The following is a 16,509-nucleotide window of genomic DNA, read 5'->3' on the forward strand; positions in this document are numbered from 1 at the left end:
TGTTGTCCAGAACCTGTCCTATGCAAACTCTCGTATTTTTTTTCCTATGTGCTTAGCAGAGACCAGGATTTAGACTTCCTTAGACAAATTTGTTATGCCAGTAAACAATTGTAGATCCATCTGTAGATGTAGGAAACATTTTAATATGTAACATAAAGTTTCCTAAACTTTTAATAATTTTATCCTTGGCCTTTATTCTAGATGTTTGCAGAGCAGTGAATTGAGTGTGTCACAAAAATCAAGTCAGATAAGGGTTTGCTGGATCAGCCCCAGGACCGTAATATATTGTACCGTCAATCTTTATTTAATATCTCCTCTTCAACTGAAATCCTTGAGAAAATGTGCCTTCAGTTGTTTAGCTCCTGAAGTGCGAAAGTCCATGCCTCTTTCAAAACCGGTTCTCCCTTTTTTTTCATAGCAAGCTGAAATGTCTATTGTCCAGAACTCCAGTCTCCATATTGCCCAGAACTCAGTTGTAATAAGCTGTTTCATTGCTCCTTTAAATTTTTAGTATATCACCTAGGGTTATTCTGGAGAAAAGCTTTTATAAATTCATTTTGCACTGTATTGTCCCATATTTTTTCCTCAAATATGTCTTTTATAGTATTTAGCCACATAGAAATCTTCTTACCAAAGGAAAGTCTAATGTACAGAAACATACAAAGACTGAATTAGCAAAGCTGTGATGAGTAGGCGCAGTCAAGTAACTGAATTATCATCAGAAAAGTTGGTTTCTAGAGATAGTCTCTGGGATCCTAGAAAGTTAGTTTTAATAATTCTATTCACATCATTTGTAAAGTTCATATTTTAAAAGAAACTTTAGAAAAATTGAGATATACATTAGTGATTATTCCGTTTCCAGCCTTGTCCTAACTACAAGCAAAGGACTACTTATTACAATTTGGCATTCAGTTTTTATTAAAATAAAAATAAATCCATGAAGGTTTTGTCTCTCTTCCCTTCTAAAACTGTTTTTATTGAACATTCTGATAAGAGTATGAAATTACTAAATAATAAAAACATCACCATCAGTCTCACGGTATCATTTTCCATTGAGGAACAGGAAAGTCAACTGTAAAAATGTTCAAGTTGTACTAGGCAATTTTTGCATTTTAAGACATAATTGGTTTTATAATAATATGAATACTTGGTAACGCTGATCCAAACAGTGGAACACAAACAAATTACTGGAACTTTGCTTTTACCAAAACCAGCATTTCCAACCTCTATAATTACAGTGAGAGAATAATAGTAGATCATGGTACCAAAATTACACATTTATTGTGGGCTAATATGGAATAACATTTAATGTTTTCCAGCTTCACATAACATACTATTAACTTCATACTACATTTTTGTAGAGACAGTATAATTCCTCCCTCCTGCACTAGAACTGTATTTATTTATTTTCTTAACAGGAAACAGTGGGATAGTGTAGTAAAGAAGAACTGAAGTATATGACCTTCAGTAATAGAGCTGCTCAAAATATTCCTGTGGATAACATTTATTTACCTTTTGTGTGTATGGAAATTTCTACACACTGGCTCATGTCAATACAGAACAACTACTTTTACTAGTACAAATTAGTCTCTTCCCCCCCCTCCCCCGGCAAAATACTGTTGAGAGTTATATCACTGACATAGTAGTTTTCCAGAAATTTTTTTCATTTGTTCTATGGAACTATTAATATAATTCACATAGAATACTTGGACATAAACATAAATTCAGAAATTTTGTACTAATTAACTAAAAAAAAAGAGAAAATAATAGAAAAAAAGAAAAAAAAATGCATTCTGTTCACTTTTAGTATCCTTTAACCAGAAAATGAACATTCATAACTGGGTCTTTGAGCTGTTGTCTGATTAGCTCATGAAAAAAGGTATCATGAACCTCAGAAACATTAGAAAATATCAGCCTTTGCTTGCTCATTGTTAGAGCAGCTCAGCTTAAAGTTAAGACTACAGATTTCATATTAGGAATTAACCTTCACTAAAAGAGATTTTTTTGATTAGGACTGATGTGGCTTGAAGTCTATTCCTAAACTTTGCCACTTGCTTTCTTGGTAATTTTGGTAAGTTAGTTCAGCTCCTTCTCTGCAAAATATGTTTAATGTTGCTTAGCACTTCTGCAAAGAATTTTTAAATTTAAAATTGAAAAGCATGGTATAATAGGACACATTATATAAAAATAGATTAATATAGTTCACAATATACAAGTTAACTTTATGTTGAACTGACCTCCTTCAGCTGAGCAGATGACCACAATAGGGCTGAAGGGACCATCTCCTTTGTTGTTGTAAACACCAACTTTCACCTCAAATGGAGTCAGAGGTGGCACACTTTCATCTCTGTAGATAAACTTTGAGGCATCTGAAGATGTCACCATTTTTTCCTTCCAGCCACGTGTTCCATTGGGTCTGAAGGCTACGATATATCCAAATCCTTCTCCATTCTGAAACTCTTCTGACACTGGCTAAAAAGTAAAGTTCAGGTACTGATCAGACATGGTTTTACTAATTTAGAAAGCAGTCACTCAGTGGATGACCATAATCTGCTTGTGTGAGGGTCATCCCTTACACTTGCATTATAGGATTTTACTTATCGTGCCTGGAAACACATAGGGACAATTGCTTCTGAAGAGGAACCTTGTAAGAGAATTTTTTCACCTGATCACTATAGTTAGGTCACTGTCCCAGGACTGAATACACTCTTGGGCTCAGAAAGATTTTTTCTTTATCTTCTACTTTGTGATTAATGCTTTATCCATCCGTCTCTTAGTGGAATAGCCCCTTCCAGTTACCTTGTTAGAAATATAGAGCAACATATTGTTAAGGGCTCCTAAAATATGATGTGAGTGACACTTACTGCAGTGGCACTCTCTTGGGATTTAGGTGCCAGCCTGTCTAATTTCTGTACCCAAATGAGGTGTCAAATCTTAGAGATTTAAGTCTAAGGTTCAGTTTGAGACTTAGGATATATTGTAATAAATCTAGTCATCCTAACCCTAAAATGGAGTCTTGGTAAAAAAAAAAAAAATCTCATTTGTTTTTCTCTTCTCGGAAGATCTGTGAAATCAACCACTTAAATTGGGACACATCTACCATAAGCAGGCAGTCAGCAAAGGGATTTATCTGTTGACAGGCTGGGCACTGCAAAAGCTAAATCTTACGTGTCCAGTTCAAGGAATGGAATTTTTCACACTAATTTACTGCCTACATTTCTTATAAAGTCAATGGACTGGTTATTGACTGGACTGGACTTTGAATTAGGTTATGTTTAGCAGCTGTCAGCAAATTAAGCCTATGGGAAATCTTGAAAAAAGGGCATCCAAACTCCCTTTCTTGAAGTGCCCATCAGACTTGCAGCTAATGAACATATGAATCAGAGCAGGGGTACAGGGGGCACCAAATCCTCTCTCCTCCACATTGCAAGTGAATGCTTCATCACCAGTCACCTCGCTTGCAGGCACAATTTTCTACCCATTCTTCTGAAGCTGTGCACTGCACATCCAAGAAAAAAATAAATCCTGACTCCAAAGGCAGAGGAGGCAAAACCAAGACAGACTTTGTAATCTAGTAATTTGAGTTGGAAAGGAGGAGCCTTGCATCTCTTTGCGATACTTATGGATTTGGCAGTAGGCAGTTACTATAAAAAAAAGGCAGAAATACCGAGAATTAGCAGAACCCTTGCATTTCACCGCATATGCTAAATACACAGCCTGTGAATTAAAGTTCTGTGAATAAAATTTTGTTTGAACCTGTTGAATATAATTCAGGAGCCTAGGTAGGTTAGTCTTTTCCTGTGTTCCCAAAGACCTATATACCATCTCAGTGTCTCTTCCATCTTCAAAGTACTTTGTTGAATTTGTTGCCTGTTCAATAAGATTTTTCAATAAGATTTTTTTGGATCCTGCAAAAACATAGATTGATTGTGCTGGAGCTATGCTAACTTGCACTGTGGTTGTACCTTATGGAAATTCAGTGCCTAAACCAGACAGCACAGTAGTCTGTTAGTGAATTGTTGGCATGTAATCCAATGCACTAGGATTAGTTCTTCAGCAGAAATTTCAACACTTACTTTTAATTGAATGTTTTTTGTGTGTTATGCTCTATCTTTTTACCATTTCTTGAAGAGAGACAGTGACTATAATTAGAAATGGTAGCAATCTTTCAAACTATTAAAAAACGTACATATGCCGACTTCACGATTTATGTTTGACACAGATGGTATACCGTGGTTTTGTTGTAATCTTATTTTGATTAATGACTTTATGCAGTTTAAGAGGTATATGTGAAAAATAGTGTGCTGAAAGTATTAAGACTAGGAAGAACAGCACTAGGTACTGATGGAAACAACGAGGTAATTGGAAACAAGGGGGAAGGGTAGACACCTTCTGCCTTAATGGCAGTTTGCACTCCTCAGCTGTAAGTGAAGAAGCATCAGTGGGCTTTTGTGGGAAAAAAGTCAACGTATACTGAAAGTTATGTTATGGCAATTGCTGATTCTTAACTGTCTGTTGTATCTGTATTGCAGGGTGGGAGACCCATGGCTCTCTGGTTTCTTTTGGAAGAAAACTTCAACCCTTGACAGAGAGGGAGATATAACACACTCCATTCCAGTCACCTAGGGAACACTATAAACACATTTTGTATGAATACTACATACTAATATATCATATTAGGGACTGAAATTAGGCCAGTTTACATCAGTTACAGTTCTAGCCACCTGATGTTTTTGTTTGGGATTCAGCAAATTCTCTCCTAATAGAAGAGATGCTGTTGTTTATAGTTATAGAGTATAAAGCAAACTGCAAACTGAAATCAGTTCTGTCTTAGCTGTCTCAGGTAGCTGCTGTTGGAGAAGGCAGACGTGCTGACAGAAGGCAGATATCCTCTTCAGATATCCTAACGTTTGCCATTTTAAGCAGTTAGTCAGAATTCTGTGTGTCTTTTACCATCTGAATCTCTCTTGTTGGCTAGGCTAAAACTTTTTTCATTAAAACGCCATGTCTTTATTCAATGGAATTTTTCTTGGTTTTGTGTTTGTGTATATAAATATTTATTTATATTTTCTGAATCCGAAACTCTTCATGATAAATCTAGAAGTTTTGAAAACTCCTCGTGAAAATTCTCTGTTCTACTGTGTTATTTATGATTAGCAGAGAAAACAAATCCCACTCCTTCAATTGCCCACTGACACGGTCATACATCTGTGTTGCATCTTGCATCACAAATATTTTCTCAAAATAAAGGTCTATTTCAGGTCTTTAGTTTTGTATTTTTATGAAATACTTAACAAAATATAAGTTTTTTCTTAATTTAAGGTTTTAAAGAGTTACAAGGCTTTCCTTCTCTTCCTTTAGCTATTATTTCATCTGATGTAGCATTTACATAAGATCTGGAAAAGTCAAATCAATGCAAGCAGTAGATCAGGAAGAAAAGACTGATGAATTAGCACAACTTTGGAGCTGCTGCTAGGTAGGTTAGATTCACCATAACACCCTCTAGTCAAACTACATGAAAATGCACATTACTTTGAAACCTTAGAACATATTTAAAGAACAGTATTTTGTGTTCATGTCTGTAACACAAAAGATTTGCTGTAAGAAAACCCCAGTACAGTACTCTTTACTTTGTCCTCAAAGAAGTAAATACGAAACAAAACCTTTAATCGAAAAAGTCCCTTACCTCCCATGCTATTACTAATTCATGTCGCCTTCCACTTCTGCCACTTACATTAGCTGGAGGTGTCTTTGGAACTGTGAGCAAAAAGGGAAAAAAAAACCAAACCAGAATGTCCAAGTTATTGAAGTTTTCCCCATAGTAATAAGTTGCTGCAGAAGACATGAGGCTGTTAAATCAGAACAGAAATAACAAACATAGCACTCTGTGGTAAAGAAAATTTACTCAAGTTTCATTTCGGAGAATTCCACAGTCAAGTTGCTAAACTCAAACCAAACATAAGCTGGAATAAAACACTCCTTAAGCACTATGTCTTCTGTAGATTAATCAAAATTTCAATGTACAGATCATCTAAGAGCTAAAACAGGTATTGTCTTGTTAACATTTCCAACAGACAACTCAAAATCAAATGCCAGGGAACCTGACATAATTCAGACTTCAGGTAAAATCTTAAAGACATAAATAATGTGTCTATACTATTTCCCAGGTCGTTAGTGATTTAGAATGTTTTAGTACTTGTAAATCTCTTCTTGCATGTTTTACCAGGGAGATAATTTTCAGAAATTTTAAAGTAATCATCCTTAAACATCTCTTATCATTTCTTGAAATATGCTGGAAGCAGTACTATCCAGAGTTCTTTAAAAATCGAGACCACCCTTATGGCTTTAAAAGAAATTATAATTATCATTATCAGTGTGAATTGGGTTATAGCATTTTGTAAAATTTCAGAAATCCTAATTGTTCCATTAGAATGGTATAATTTCTTTTACCTTATTTGGTACCTCTAATGAAGTTCCTAAAAAGACTAACGTCTTGAATTTATTTATGGTGAGCAGGTAGTGCTTGCATTCTTTATTTGGTTAAAGATGTCCTAAGATAGAAATTTTGTCTTTTCTTCCTTACAGCAGTACATAGGTCATTGGTAGAAATGTATTGTGAGGCATTGACTGTTAAAGTCTTAAGTAAGTGTGCTCTTTAACTTATTTATTGAGCAGCAATGTGCCTTTGAACAATTAAAAACTCCAAAACTTTAAAACAAATGTACACAGTCCTCTGTATTTCCCACGTTGACCATAAACAGCTTAAGTTCAATGAAAGTGCAGTTTTTACTAGATCCTGGAAGCTCACATAAAATTTCAGTATTCATTTCTGTAGTGTCTTTTTGAACTCTGAACTCCCCTTTAAAGAACATAAGCACGATTCTGTTTTTTCTTATAAATGAAGCAAACCCACAAAGCTTATGAATTGCTTCTGATTTACACTGTTGCAAAAGAAGTAAGAGCCCTTCTGTCTGTGATTCTTAGCAGACTGATAGAGGAGATTTCTAATGTGTGGAATGTCTCCAATAAAGCTGGATTCACCTGGTAAACATGATGCCTTTGACTCCTTCCTTCCTTCCTTCCTTCCTTCCTTCCTTCCTTCCTTCCTTCTTTCCTTCCTTCCTTCCTTCCTTCCTTCCTTCCTTCCTTCCTTCCTTCCTTCCTTCCTTCCTTCCTTCCTTCCTTCCTTCCTTCCTTCCTTCCTTCCTCCCTCCCTTCCTTCCTCCCTTCCTTCCTTCCTCCTACACACATGCTAAATAATCTTTCATAGTTACTCTCTGCTGAAAGCTCTTGAATTCTTTACAATTAGATGATCGAAATGCTTTGCAGTTTAACTTTAGCTAGTGGGAAACCAGGTATCCAGGCTGACCTTGTAGTCCAGGCTCCTTCTCCAGTGAATGCAGAGCTTTGGGGTGGTTCATTCCATCCAAAGATAACTGTCTAAACAATCCCTCCGACTCTACTGACTGGAGACATGAACTAGGTTAAACTAAGATCTAATCTTGACATGGCAAAAAGTTACTCAAATTTTCTTTTCAGAAACAGAATTATACAATACTGAACGAGGAGGAATTGCCCTCTGGTTCAAAAACAAACACACAAAGAAATAAAAACAACCAGTGCGTTGAATATTCTACAGTGAAAAGATGCAGATGAAGAATCATCTGCCAGTTAATTAACATGCAAAAATTATGATGCCATCTCTAATGGAACATATTTAAACCTTGTTTAGCACTCATTTTTCTCTTGCCTTTCTAAGATTTTTTTTTGTTAAATTATAAAGATAAATGAAGTTTTTATGTAGATGCCACGTTACTGATGAGAGAGTATACTGTACTCCTTTGAAGCATCCAACATGATGGACTTATTTAACCAGCAGTATCATCTTTCTAGAGTTTTCTTGTTAACAGCTTTGCAGACTGAAACCCTATTTAAACGAATAAACGTTAAAAGAATAAAACTGTCAAAACGATGAATTTCTTTTGCACCAAACTAATATGTGCATTCACACAGCAAAACTCTCTCAAATGAATAACCATTAAAAGAATAAATGTGTCAAAGGCATAAATTTCCTTTGCACTGCAGCAAAGCAGAGCATAGGCAGTTAGAGGGGGACGTTTTGGAATGAGTAACTGTTAAGTGAAGAAAACTATTAAAAGAAAACGTTTTTTGCGAGGCACCGAGGTTATATATTAGCAACCCTTTCAGCAGCATCAGCTTTATATCAGTGTTATATCTGAATTTACACACTCATAGCCTAAGTTTATTGCCATGCAATTAGTGACTTCCCCCAGTCTTTAAGTTGTTAATTCTTGGCAGTGACACTCATGGAGACGCACTTGCACCAAATACAGAAGTATGACGACTAAATTCGGCTCCTGGACACACGATCCATGTTCCTGGGGGACAAGGACATTACGACCTCTTTTCTTTAGTGTTTGTCAAAGCTGAGAAATTCAGTATTGTTTCTTCTGAATAAATACACTTCAACTAGTAGCAAAGAACCCTTTGCTGTGTTAATATATCTCATTTAACAAGAAGGTAAGAGAATGTCACCTACTGGAAAATGAATCGCTCCTTGGCTAACACTGGTCCTTAGAATCATAACATGTGACTACGCTTAACTTGATCTATGTCTGTCATTCTGATCAAAGCCTTCTCATTAACCCCTTTGCCAGCTACCTATTCTCACTTGTCTTCTACTTTATTCTTAGACTGTAAACTCTTTGGGATCAGATCAACTCTTCTTTTGTTTCTTCAGCCACTGGTAAGGTTGGAAGCTAAAAGCCAGGTCTCTCTGTCATTCCAATAATGGGAACAACAGATAGTACTCAAAAATGTGTTCTGAAAGACAAGGTGACTAGATGTGGGTCGCAGTAAATAATGGGTGCATGCTGGCACATGTTGATGTTGAATCTTCCACTTAAGGTAAACGAACAGAAATATGGCATCCAGTCATTATTAGCCAGCTGGATTGAGTTGAATATAATGAACTACTAATTAACTACTCAACTCAAGGTACCGACCCTGCCTGCAAGAGGCAGGCCATTTCCTCCTGGCTGTGGAAGATGCAATAGTGTCCTTGGTGCCGCAGCCCAGGCTGGTGAGCAACACAGAAATCTTGAAATGACTTTGCCAGGAATTTGATTTGAACAGAAACAGCAGGATTTGTTTATTGTTTTCCATTTTCATGAAAGTACTGTGATATGCTGAAAATGAATGTGAAATTAAACACCATTAAAACTTACCTCCTCTAAACCAAGAAAACCCTCACCTTAACACTTTCTCTAAGAGCAGGCATGAAGAATGCAACCCTCAGCAGCCCTATGAAGCATTTGACAATGCACTTAAAATATAAATGAAGAAAAGATGATAGGGAAAGGTAAAGCCTTATATATGAAGCCATGGTGAATTGTTTAATAATTTCTTTGTATCTTATCATTACAATCTAAATATGCATGAAAAGCAGCAGTTTTTGTTTAGGACAAAATGTATGCACAGCAGTGATGCAGCTGAGGGCTTTGTGTATGGGAGTAGTGGTTATAAAGTGCTGAAAAGTGTCGACAATGCCACCTACATACTTTAAATCTGCATTTAAATGTAACGTTTGGGGAAGCTTTTGGAAGTGGTAATACCATAGCTATGCAACCGTGAACATTTGGGGTAGATGTTAGCTTTCCTTCCCGAATTCCACTGTCTCTAGCATTTAGAAAACTGCTCTGTGCTTTAGGGTGCTTAAATTAGGTTTTCCGTTAAGACTTTTAAAAATTCCTCTCCTTCACTTTGAATGGGTAATGTATTTTGTTGTTGTTGTGATTTTTTTTTTTATTTTTAGTTTTTGCGGTTTTTTTCTTCTTTTTTCTTTTTTCTTTTTTTTAATGAAAACTATGGATTCTGGTGGACTGTAAAGATGAGTCTGCTCAGAGATTTTGGGTACTCACTTTTTGGCAAAATATTGAAAAGCATTAAATATTTCATTTTGACATTATAACAAATGAAACATAGCCATTTATGTTTTAAAAAGAGGTGTAATCCGAATTTTACTTCAGTTTTATTTAAAACTAGAAAAATTAAAACTGGAAAGACAAATGAGTGTATCTTGGTTTGAGTTGGCAGATTTTTTTTTAATCCAAAATTATTATTTTACTCCTACTTTGCTAAAGAAAATAAAGAAAATCTATGTTTTGTTTAAAATAAGTTTTACTCTCCCCATTTTTATTTCAGCCAGTGAACTGGAAAAAATTTTTTGACTGCTCTAGCTCTAAATTCATAGAATCATTCAATCAGAATGGTTTGGGTTGGAAGGGACCTCAAAGATCATCTAGTTCCAAACCCCTGCCATGGGCAGGGACACCCTCCACTACACCAGGTTGCTCAAAGCATCATCCAACCTGGCCTTGAACACTTCCAGGGATGGGACATCCACAACTTCTCTGGGCAACCTGTTCCAGTGCCTCACCACCCTCTGAGTGAAAAATTTCTTCCTTCTATGTAATCTAAATCTCCCCTCTTTCAGTTTAAAGCCATTGCCCCTTGTCCTATCACTACACGCCCTTGTAAAAAGTCCCTCTCCAGCTTTCCTGTAGGCCCCCTTTAAGTACTGGAAGTTCCTTTCCTTATAGAAGAACAATAAAATGTCACATTGAACCTGGAAAAATTGAAAGTACTTGAAAAACATATCGTCTTCTTTTTAACATTCCAATCTTGTAAAGAAATTTTAAAAATGTTACTTAATGAATAATTAATCATTTAAAAGTATTTCTGGTTTGTCTTTTTTCAAGGCAATATCGAGTGGCTTTTTTCAATTCTGTGTGTTTTGTTTATTACAGAGAGACATGACATTCTCAATTTTGTATTGTGTCTTAATTTTTGTGCAGAACAAAAGTATTTAGCAGCCAAGATTATAACTGATTATATTATTGCTTTAGAAACATGTTGTGAGGTTTAGTCCATATCCTTCAATTTTGCAATCTGATTAGGAGAGATAGAGGGAAGATAAAGGGAAGCAAGAGTCTTACTAATTTCCTGTTTTTAGATTAAGAAATGCTAATGTGAGCTGCCCAAATTTATAGAGAGTTTTCTGATAAGCAACTGAGTTCAGATTACCAAATCCCAATGCTATACTTTAATCACAAAGTCTTTCTTACTCTACTTTAATCCTATATTCATGAAGATATTTTTCACATGGATATTTTTTATATAAATTCTGAAGTATCTTTTCAAATAAAGTAAAAGAAAGCAAAATGTTGACATTGATACACTTTTTGGGGAGGTGATTTATTAAAGTTGGCTTTAGTCCTTAAGAAAATGTTTGCTCAAGATTCAGTTGCAGTTATTTATTTCTCTTAGAGCTTTTTATATCTTTCAAAATACAGATGTAGTTTGAAAAATCAACTCTTCTTAGCTGTGGAAAAGGAATGGCTAGAGGGAAAAGGATTTGTCACCAGCTCAAGAGAACTTCCTAATGTGAGGACCAAAGCAACAACACATTCAGCAGTTTTTTTCTTATTTTCTTTTACATCTCTTTCTCTCTCCTGCGTATGCATCTGGGAAACAGGGAGATGTTAAGTGAAAACCCTTTCACTGTGTGAAAGGCCAGCCCTCAAGTTCTCACCCTCCCAGGAAAACATTTCACATCTCATCTGTTCAGAAATGAAATGTAAAATGTGTCAGCATCTCAGAAGCAGATGATACACTGTTTTCAACTATTGGAAATTAAGGATGCCCCAGCTGGTCTCAGGATCTGCATTTCTGTTGTTCTCATTTCCTCTGTATTTTTAATATTTGGAATACAGTAAGGGACAGAATTCAGCTCTATTCACTGATAATACTGTCATGTGTGGGTGCGAGACTCAGTCTGAATAGCCTCCAAATCACCACATATAAGATTGAAATCTCAAATGTTGTGGCATGTGTGCCAGAGAACTAACTCCTTAGCCTTCCTGTTATGTCTTTTAGTATCACACATGTTTGGATTCTTTGTCAATATACACTGTATATTAGTTTGAGCCTGCAAATTACATGTTGGTAGCCTATTTGTTCTAAATATACCCACTCAGTCAATGATTACCATCTACTTTCTCTTCTTCTTTTATTTTTCCTATGGAAAATCACGTTTTCTGCAAAGGCTTTAGTAGCCCAGGTAATCATCTCCAAATGTCACAGATATAGCAGGTTATTCGTTTTTTCCAGGGCAAAAATAGTTATGATAATGGGAAATGCTGAAACTTCTTTTATACAGGTCACAAACAAATAAAACGCTACCAGCAACAGAAAAAAAAAAAAAAACAACTCTAAAACAAAGCCAGTCTAAAGAAGGTAACTTTTTTCCTGGGACAGAGACATTTCTTGTTATACTATGAAGAAATTCTAGCTAAGATTAGTGGCAACTTAATGGAAAATAAGGACTTATTAAAAATAAAGTCTGTGTACAATCTGATAATAGAGTGCATTGCACTGTTACCTCATAAAATCAAGTTTGCATGCATGATTAGCAGGTTAAACTTTGATTCTACTCAATTTCTCTCTCCCCATGTTTCCCCATGAATAGATAATGTAATTGATGCTTTGCCCCAGGCTTCAAATGCCCGACTGCCTTAGTGGAATGCCAGACATGTTTAAATTCATGTTATTGGCTCTTTTCACCTTGTGGACCTGTAAAATATGTATCAAGGCTAGAACTGACAGAAATGCAGCAGCTGGCTATAAGTTAGATGTGCCAGAAAATTGCGGTATTATCCATTCCGATGAACGCAGCTATGAAAAGCAATCATGTTAACTAAATATGAACTAAGTAACAAGATTAGGGTTTAATTAGAAAATTAAAGCAAGTAGAAACCCGTTTATTATTCTGTTGATTTTCTTACACTATCCCAAGTATTGCTTCCATGGGTATTTTTAGATAATGGACTAATAGAGAATGTTGTTACTATCTTGGGGAAGAAGTGATAAAGTAAGTGAGGTGCGGGGAGAGAAAAAGACTTTTGTCTCCAGTCAAATTAGCTTTTGCCATTAAATTACAGATGTCGATTTCCATTTAAGTATAAAATAATGGAAGCAGAATCACACATTTGCTGCCTCTGCGTGTTGTCTACACAGCTATCATTGAGCCATGTGGATCTCAACTCTCGCCTGAGCATGAGCCATAGTCACCCTCTCTGCTAGGAGACTAATATTTCAGGGCACATCTAACATCACAATAAATAGCCAAGTTACTCTGCCTGGGTTGTGAGTAGAGAGGCTGATGCTTTGTTCTTTCTGAAATATAACACCCTTTCACATCCATGACTTTTAAGAATTGGGATGTCTGATATTAAAGCTGATGTTAATAGGGATTTTCCCTTGAAGCTTTCAGAAAAAAATTAGTGATGGAGAGATTCTGAAAAATAGTACATCACTGGGTCATACACTACCATAGATATTAATATGCTGGTTTGGAAAACCATATATGAGACCCAATGAAAACTGTTACTACCTTTCCTGTCTCTTTGTCTTTGGCGTCCGCAAACTATACCAAGGGTGATAATTCACACAGTCACTGAAAGGCCTGTGTCAGAGGACAAAGATAAACAGGCTCTGGACTTCAGGAATCTCTGGAGAACAGGAAAAATGGCTGCCTCAGTGAAGCAGGTCATGAAGTCTCTGGCATTTCATTATAATTCACAAAAATTATAAGCAGCATGCTATTTTGCAAAGAATCATGTGGAATAGGGTGGATTTTTTTTATTTAATTTTTGTTTTGTTTTTTTTTAAAGCAGAGTTCATTGTGGTGGTGTTCCAACTTCACAACTCCTTGCACTTTCTAACAAATTGGGAAGTTATATCTTTCTGTAACTCCTGTCTTCTCACTCCCTTTGTAGATAAAAAAATGAGACCGCATCTATCTTTTTTATTTAAAAAAAAACAACAAACCAAAACAAAACCCTGAACTGTTCACAACTGAAACAGAAATCAAACTTTTTCTTAAAGAAAAGAAAGGTCTTTTGAAATTGAGACAATGACAATAGACTTCTGCGGTACCATGCTGTTTTAAGCAGGCACACCAAATAAATTCAACTTCAATTTCTCTGAAGGCTGTTAAATTGTTTTACTGGCACCTGTCTGGATTTCAATGTCATACTGCAAAACACTCCCTTCTAACACGACATTTGTGCAGCTGTAACTCTGATAACAAAAAGGTATTCCTAACTGGGAAGCTGAAAGTGCAAGTAAAAATCTCGCGTGGCCTTTTTCATATTTGAACTAATATATTACTGATTTATTATTCAATAATAATTGAACGTAGATGCATTATTATCAGCTACAGCACTGTTTATCAGGAGGAGCTCCATGTACTGGAGTACAGATCATTGACACTCAGTTAAAGACTTTGTTCAGTGGCAGAGTCTCAATGGTAGCAATAGTGGGGCATTACCCAGAAATGAATACCAATCACTGGGTGAAAATACACTGCACACTGTAAGCTTTGTCTGTCCCACAATTTATTTATGTATTTGTCATGGGTTAGGCCACTCTGGCAACCAACCCGCCCCCCCCGAGTCGTTCACTCACCCTTCCCCAGCCACAGGGATGAGGGAGAGAATGAAAGAATAAACGGGAAACCCGTGGGTTGAGATAAGAACAATTTAATACAGATGATTTAATACACAGTGTAGGTGCTCACCACCCCCTCGTATGCGAAGCCCATCTCGTCCTGAAGCTGCAATCCCAGATGAACGCGAGGCCCCAAAATAGAGAAGGGCAGAGAGAAAGAGAGACAGTACTCCGAGAGTGGGAGTACTGGGAGAGAGAGGAAAAAAAAGGCAATAGAGCAAAAGCGCAGCAAGCGCAAAAGAGCAGAAGCAGCGAAAGAGCCAAAGCGCAAAAGCCCTTCTGTCCGGCTGTCCCTCACCTTTATACTGGGCATGACGCTGCATGAATACTAATTGGCCAGTTTGGCCCTCAATCTTAAGTCCAAGTACAAATCGTAAGGAGAGTCGTGAATCCCTTGTCCCGGCCATGCTCCCCCCTTATCCTGTTTTGCTCCTGCACACTGGCAAGAACCCGGCAAGCTGAAAAGTCCTTGAGACCTCAGTGCCAACTATAAGCATCAACTTGCTATCAACATTCTTCTCAGAGCGAGCCTCTGAGTAAAACCAAAACACGGAGCTCTTCTAGCTGCTAAAAAGAAGAGCTAACTCTGTCCCAGCTAAAACCAGGACAGTATTTATTACTGATCATTATGATGATTTATCAATTCATTTTTACATGGGTAAAGTTGCAATGATTGTCCAAAGGAATACTGAAAGTGAATGTGCATGAAGAAGACTTTCACTAGAGTTGTAGGAATGTATTTTAGTAAATACAACCTTTGTTTGGCAAACACTGCCTTTGTTTGGCAAACCTAAAAAACATGACAGCTACATGAAATCTAACATTTTCGAACTTCAGTTTGTGAGAAAAACATTCACTCACAGCTTAAATACATCTGGTTGATTAAAATCCTGAACCATTCTTTCAAAAACAGGGAACATATTCATAAACCTGAAAGAACATAATCCCAGGGGTGCAACCTATTACAGGATAAAATTTTTCCATAATATTTGTGTCCTCTCTGATATGTACCACCTGAATAAACAGAGAAGTTGTTCAAACATTTGGGTCCAGCAGAATTTTCACAGTCAATGAAATACGGTACAAAATCAAGGAAAGAATAATGGTGGTGAAATAAGGATTTTTTTGAAAATCATTTGAGATTAAAGTAGCTTGTGTTTTTTATTTCATTTTCCTTTCATCCTTTTCTTAATGGAACAAAGTACGCAGCATTTGAAGCTTCTGCTATAAAGTTATCAAGTTTCACACTGTGAGGAACTTGCATAAGATGAGGGGGAGAGCTAGAAAAGAAGCATCCTTCCACATGCATGAATGGGAATCAAATCACTTCAGTTCTGTGATTGCACAGTGGAATTTAATATCAGCTAGCAACTACACAGCTATTTAAAGCAGAAATAAAATGAAAAATCTGGAGGTTTCAAAGATTCAGTTGGACAAAGCCCTGAGCAACCTGCTCTGAAGCCAGTTTATCCAGCTTTGAGCGGGAGGCCGGACTAGAGACCTCCTGAGATCCCCTCCAGCCACAATTATCCAGTTGATTCTCTGGTTCTGTCTAAGAAAATCAGTGTGAACGTTCTGCTATGAATGTTTATGGGTGGCATATACACAGACTGGTGAACTATGGAGCAGAGGCACAAGATTAACACACCTTAAAAGATAGGAATTTTATTTCAGAATGAGAGAGACATATTTTGGCATTGCCATTTGTAATTCTTATAATCTCCCTTAATGAGAGACAGAGTGCAACACGACTACTGTATTTGTCCAGAATAATTACAACTACAAAATCAGCTATACTCTCAAATTCAGGTGGAATCTTTGAATTTGGTGCTTTTCTATTCTGTATGATTAATAAACTACTTATAAATTGTTCAGCTGAAGAAACACCGAAACAAAATCAAAACTGTCTAGGTCTCC

General features: G+C 36.5%; 1 protein-coding gene across 2 annotated transcripts in view; it reads right to left on the reverse strand.

Annotated features, from left to right (window-relative positions):
- The window catches only part of CNTN5 (contactin 5), a 272,212-nt gene that overhangs the window by 26,701 nt on the left and 229,002 nt on the right, over positions 1 to 16,509 (reverse strand). For both annotated transcript variants that reach the window (XM_086613912.1, XM_086613903.1), the window contains exons 16-17: positions 5,687 to 5,757; positions 2,238 to 2,472 (exon numbers count right to left, since the gene is read on the reverse strand). In XM_086613912.1, the coding sequence (XP_086470038.1) occupies positions 2,238 to 2,472; positions 5,687 to 5,757 (306 nt within the window). The remainder of the gene's footprint in view (positions 1 to 2,237; positions 2,473 to 5,686; positions 5,758 to 16,509) is intronic.

Source organism: Tauraco erythrolophus, chromosome 1 (genome assembly GCF_009769465.1).
Source record: "Tauraco erythrolophus isolate bTauEry1 chromosome 1, bTauEry1.pri, whole genome shotgun sequence".
NCBI classification, from domain to species: Eukaryota; Metazoa; Chordata; class Aves; order Musophagiformes; family Musophagidae; genus Tauraco; species Tauraco erythrolophus.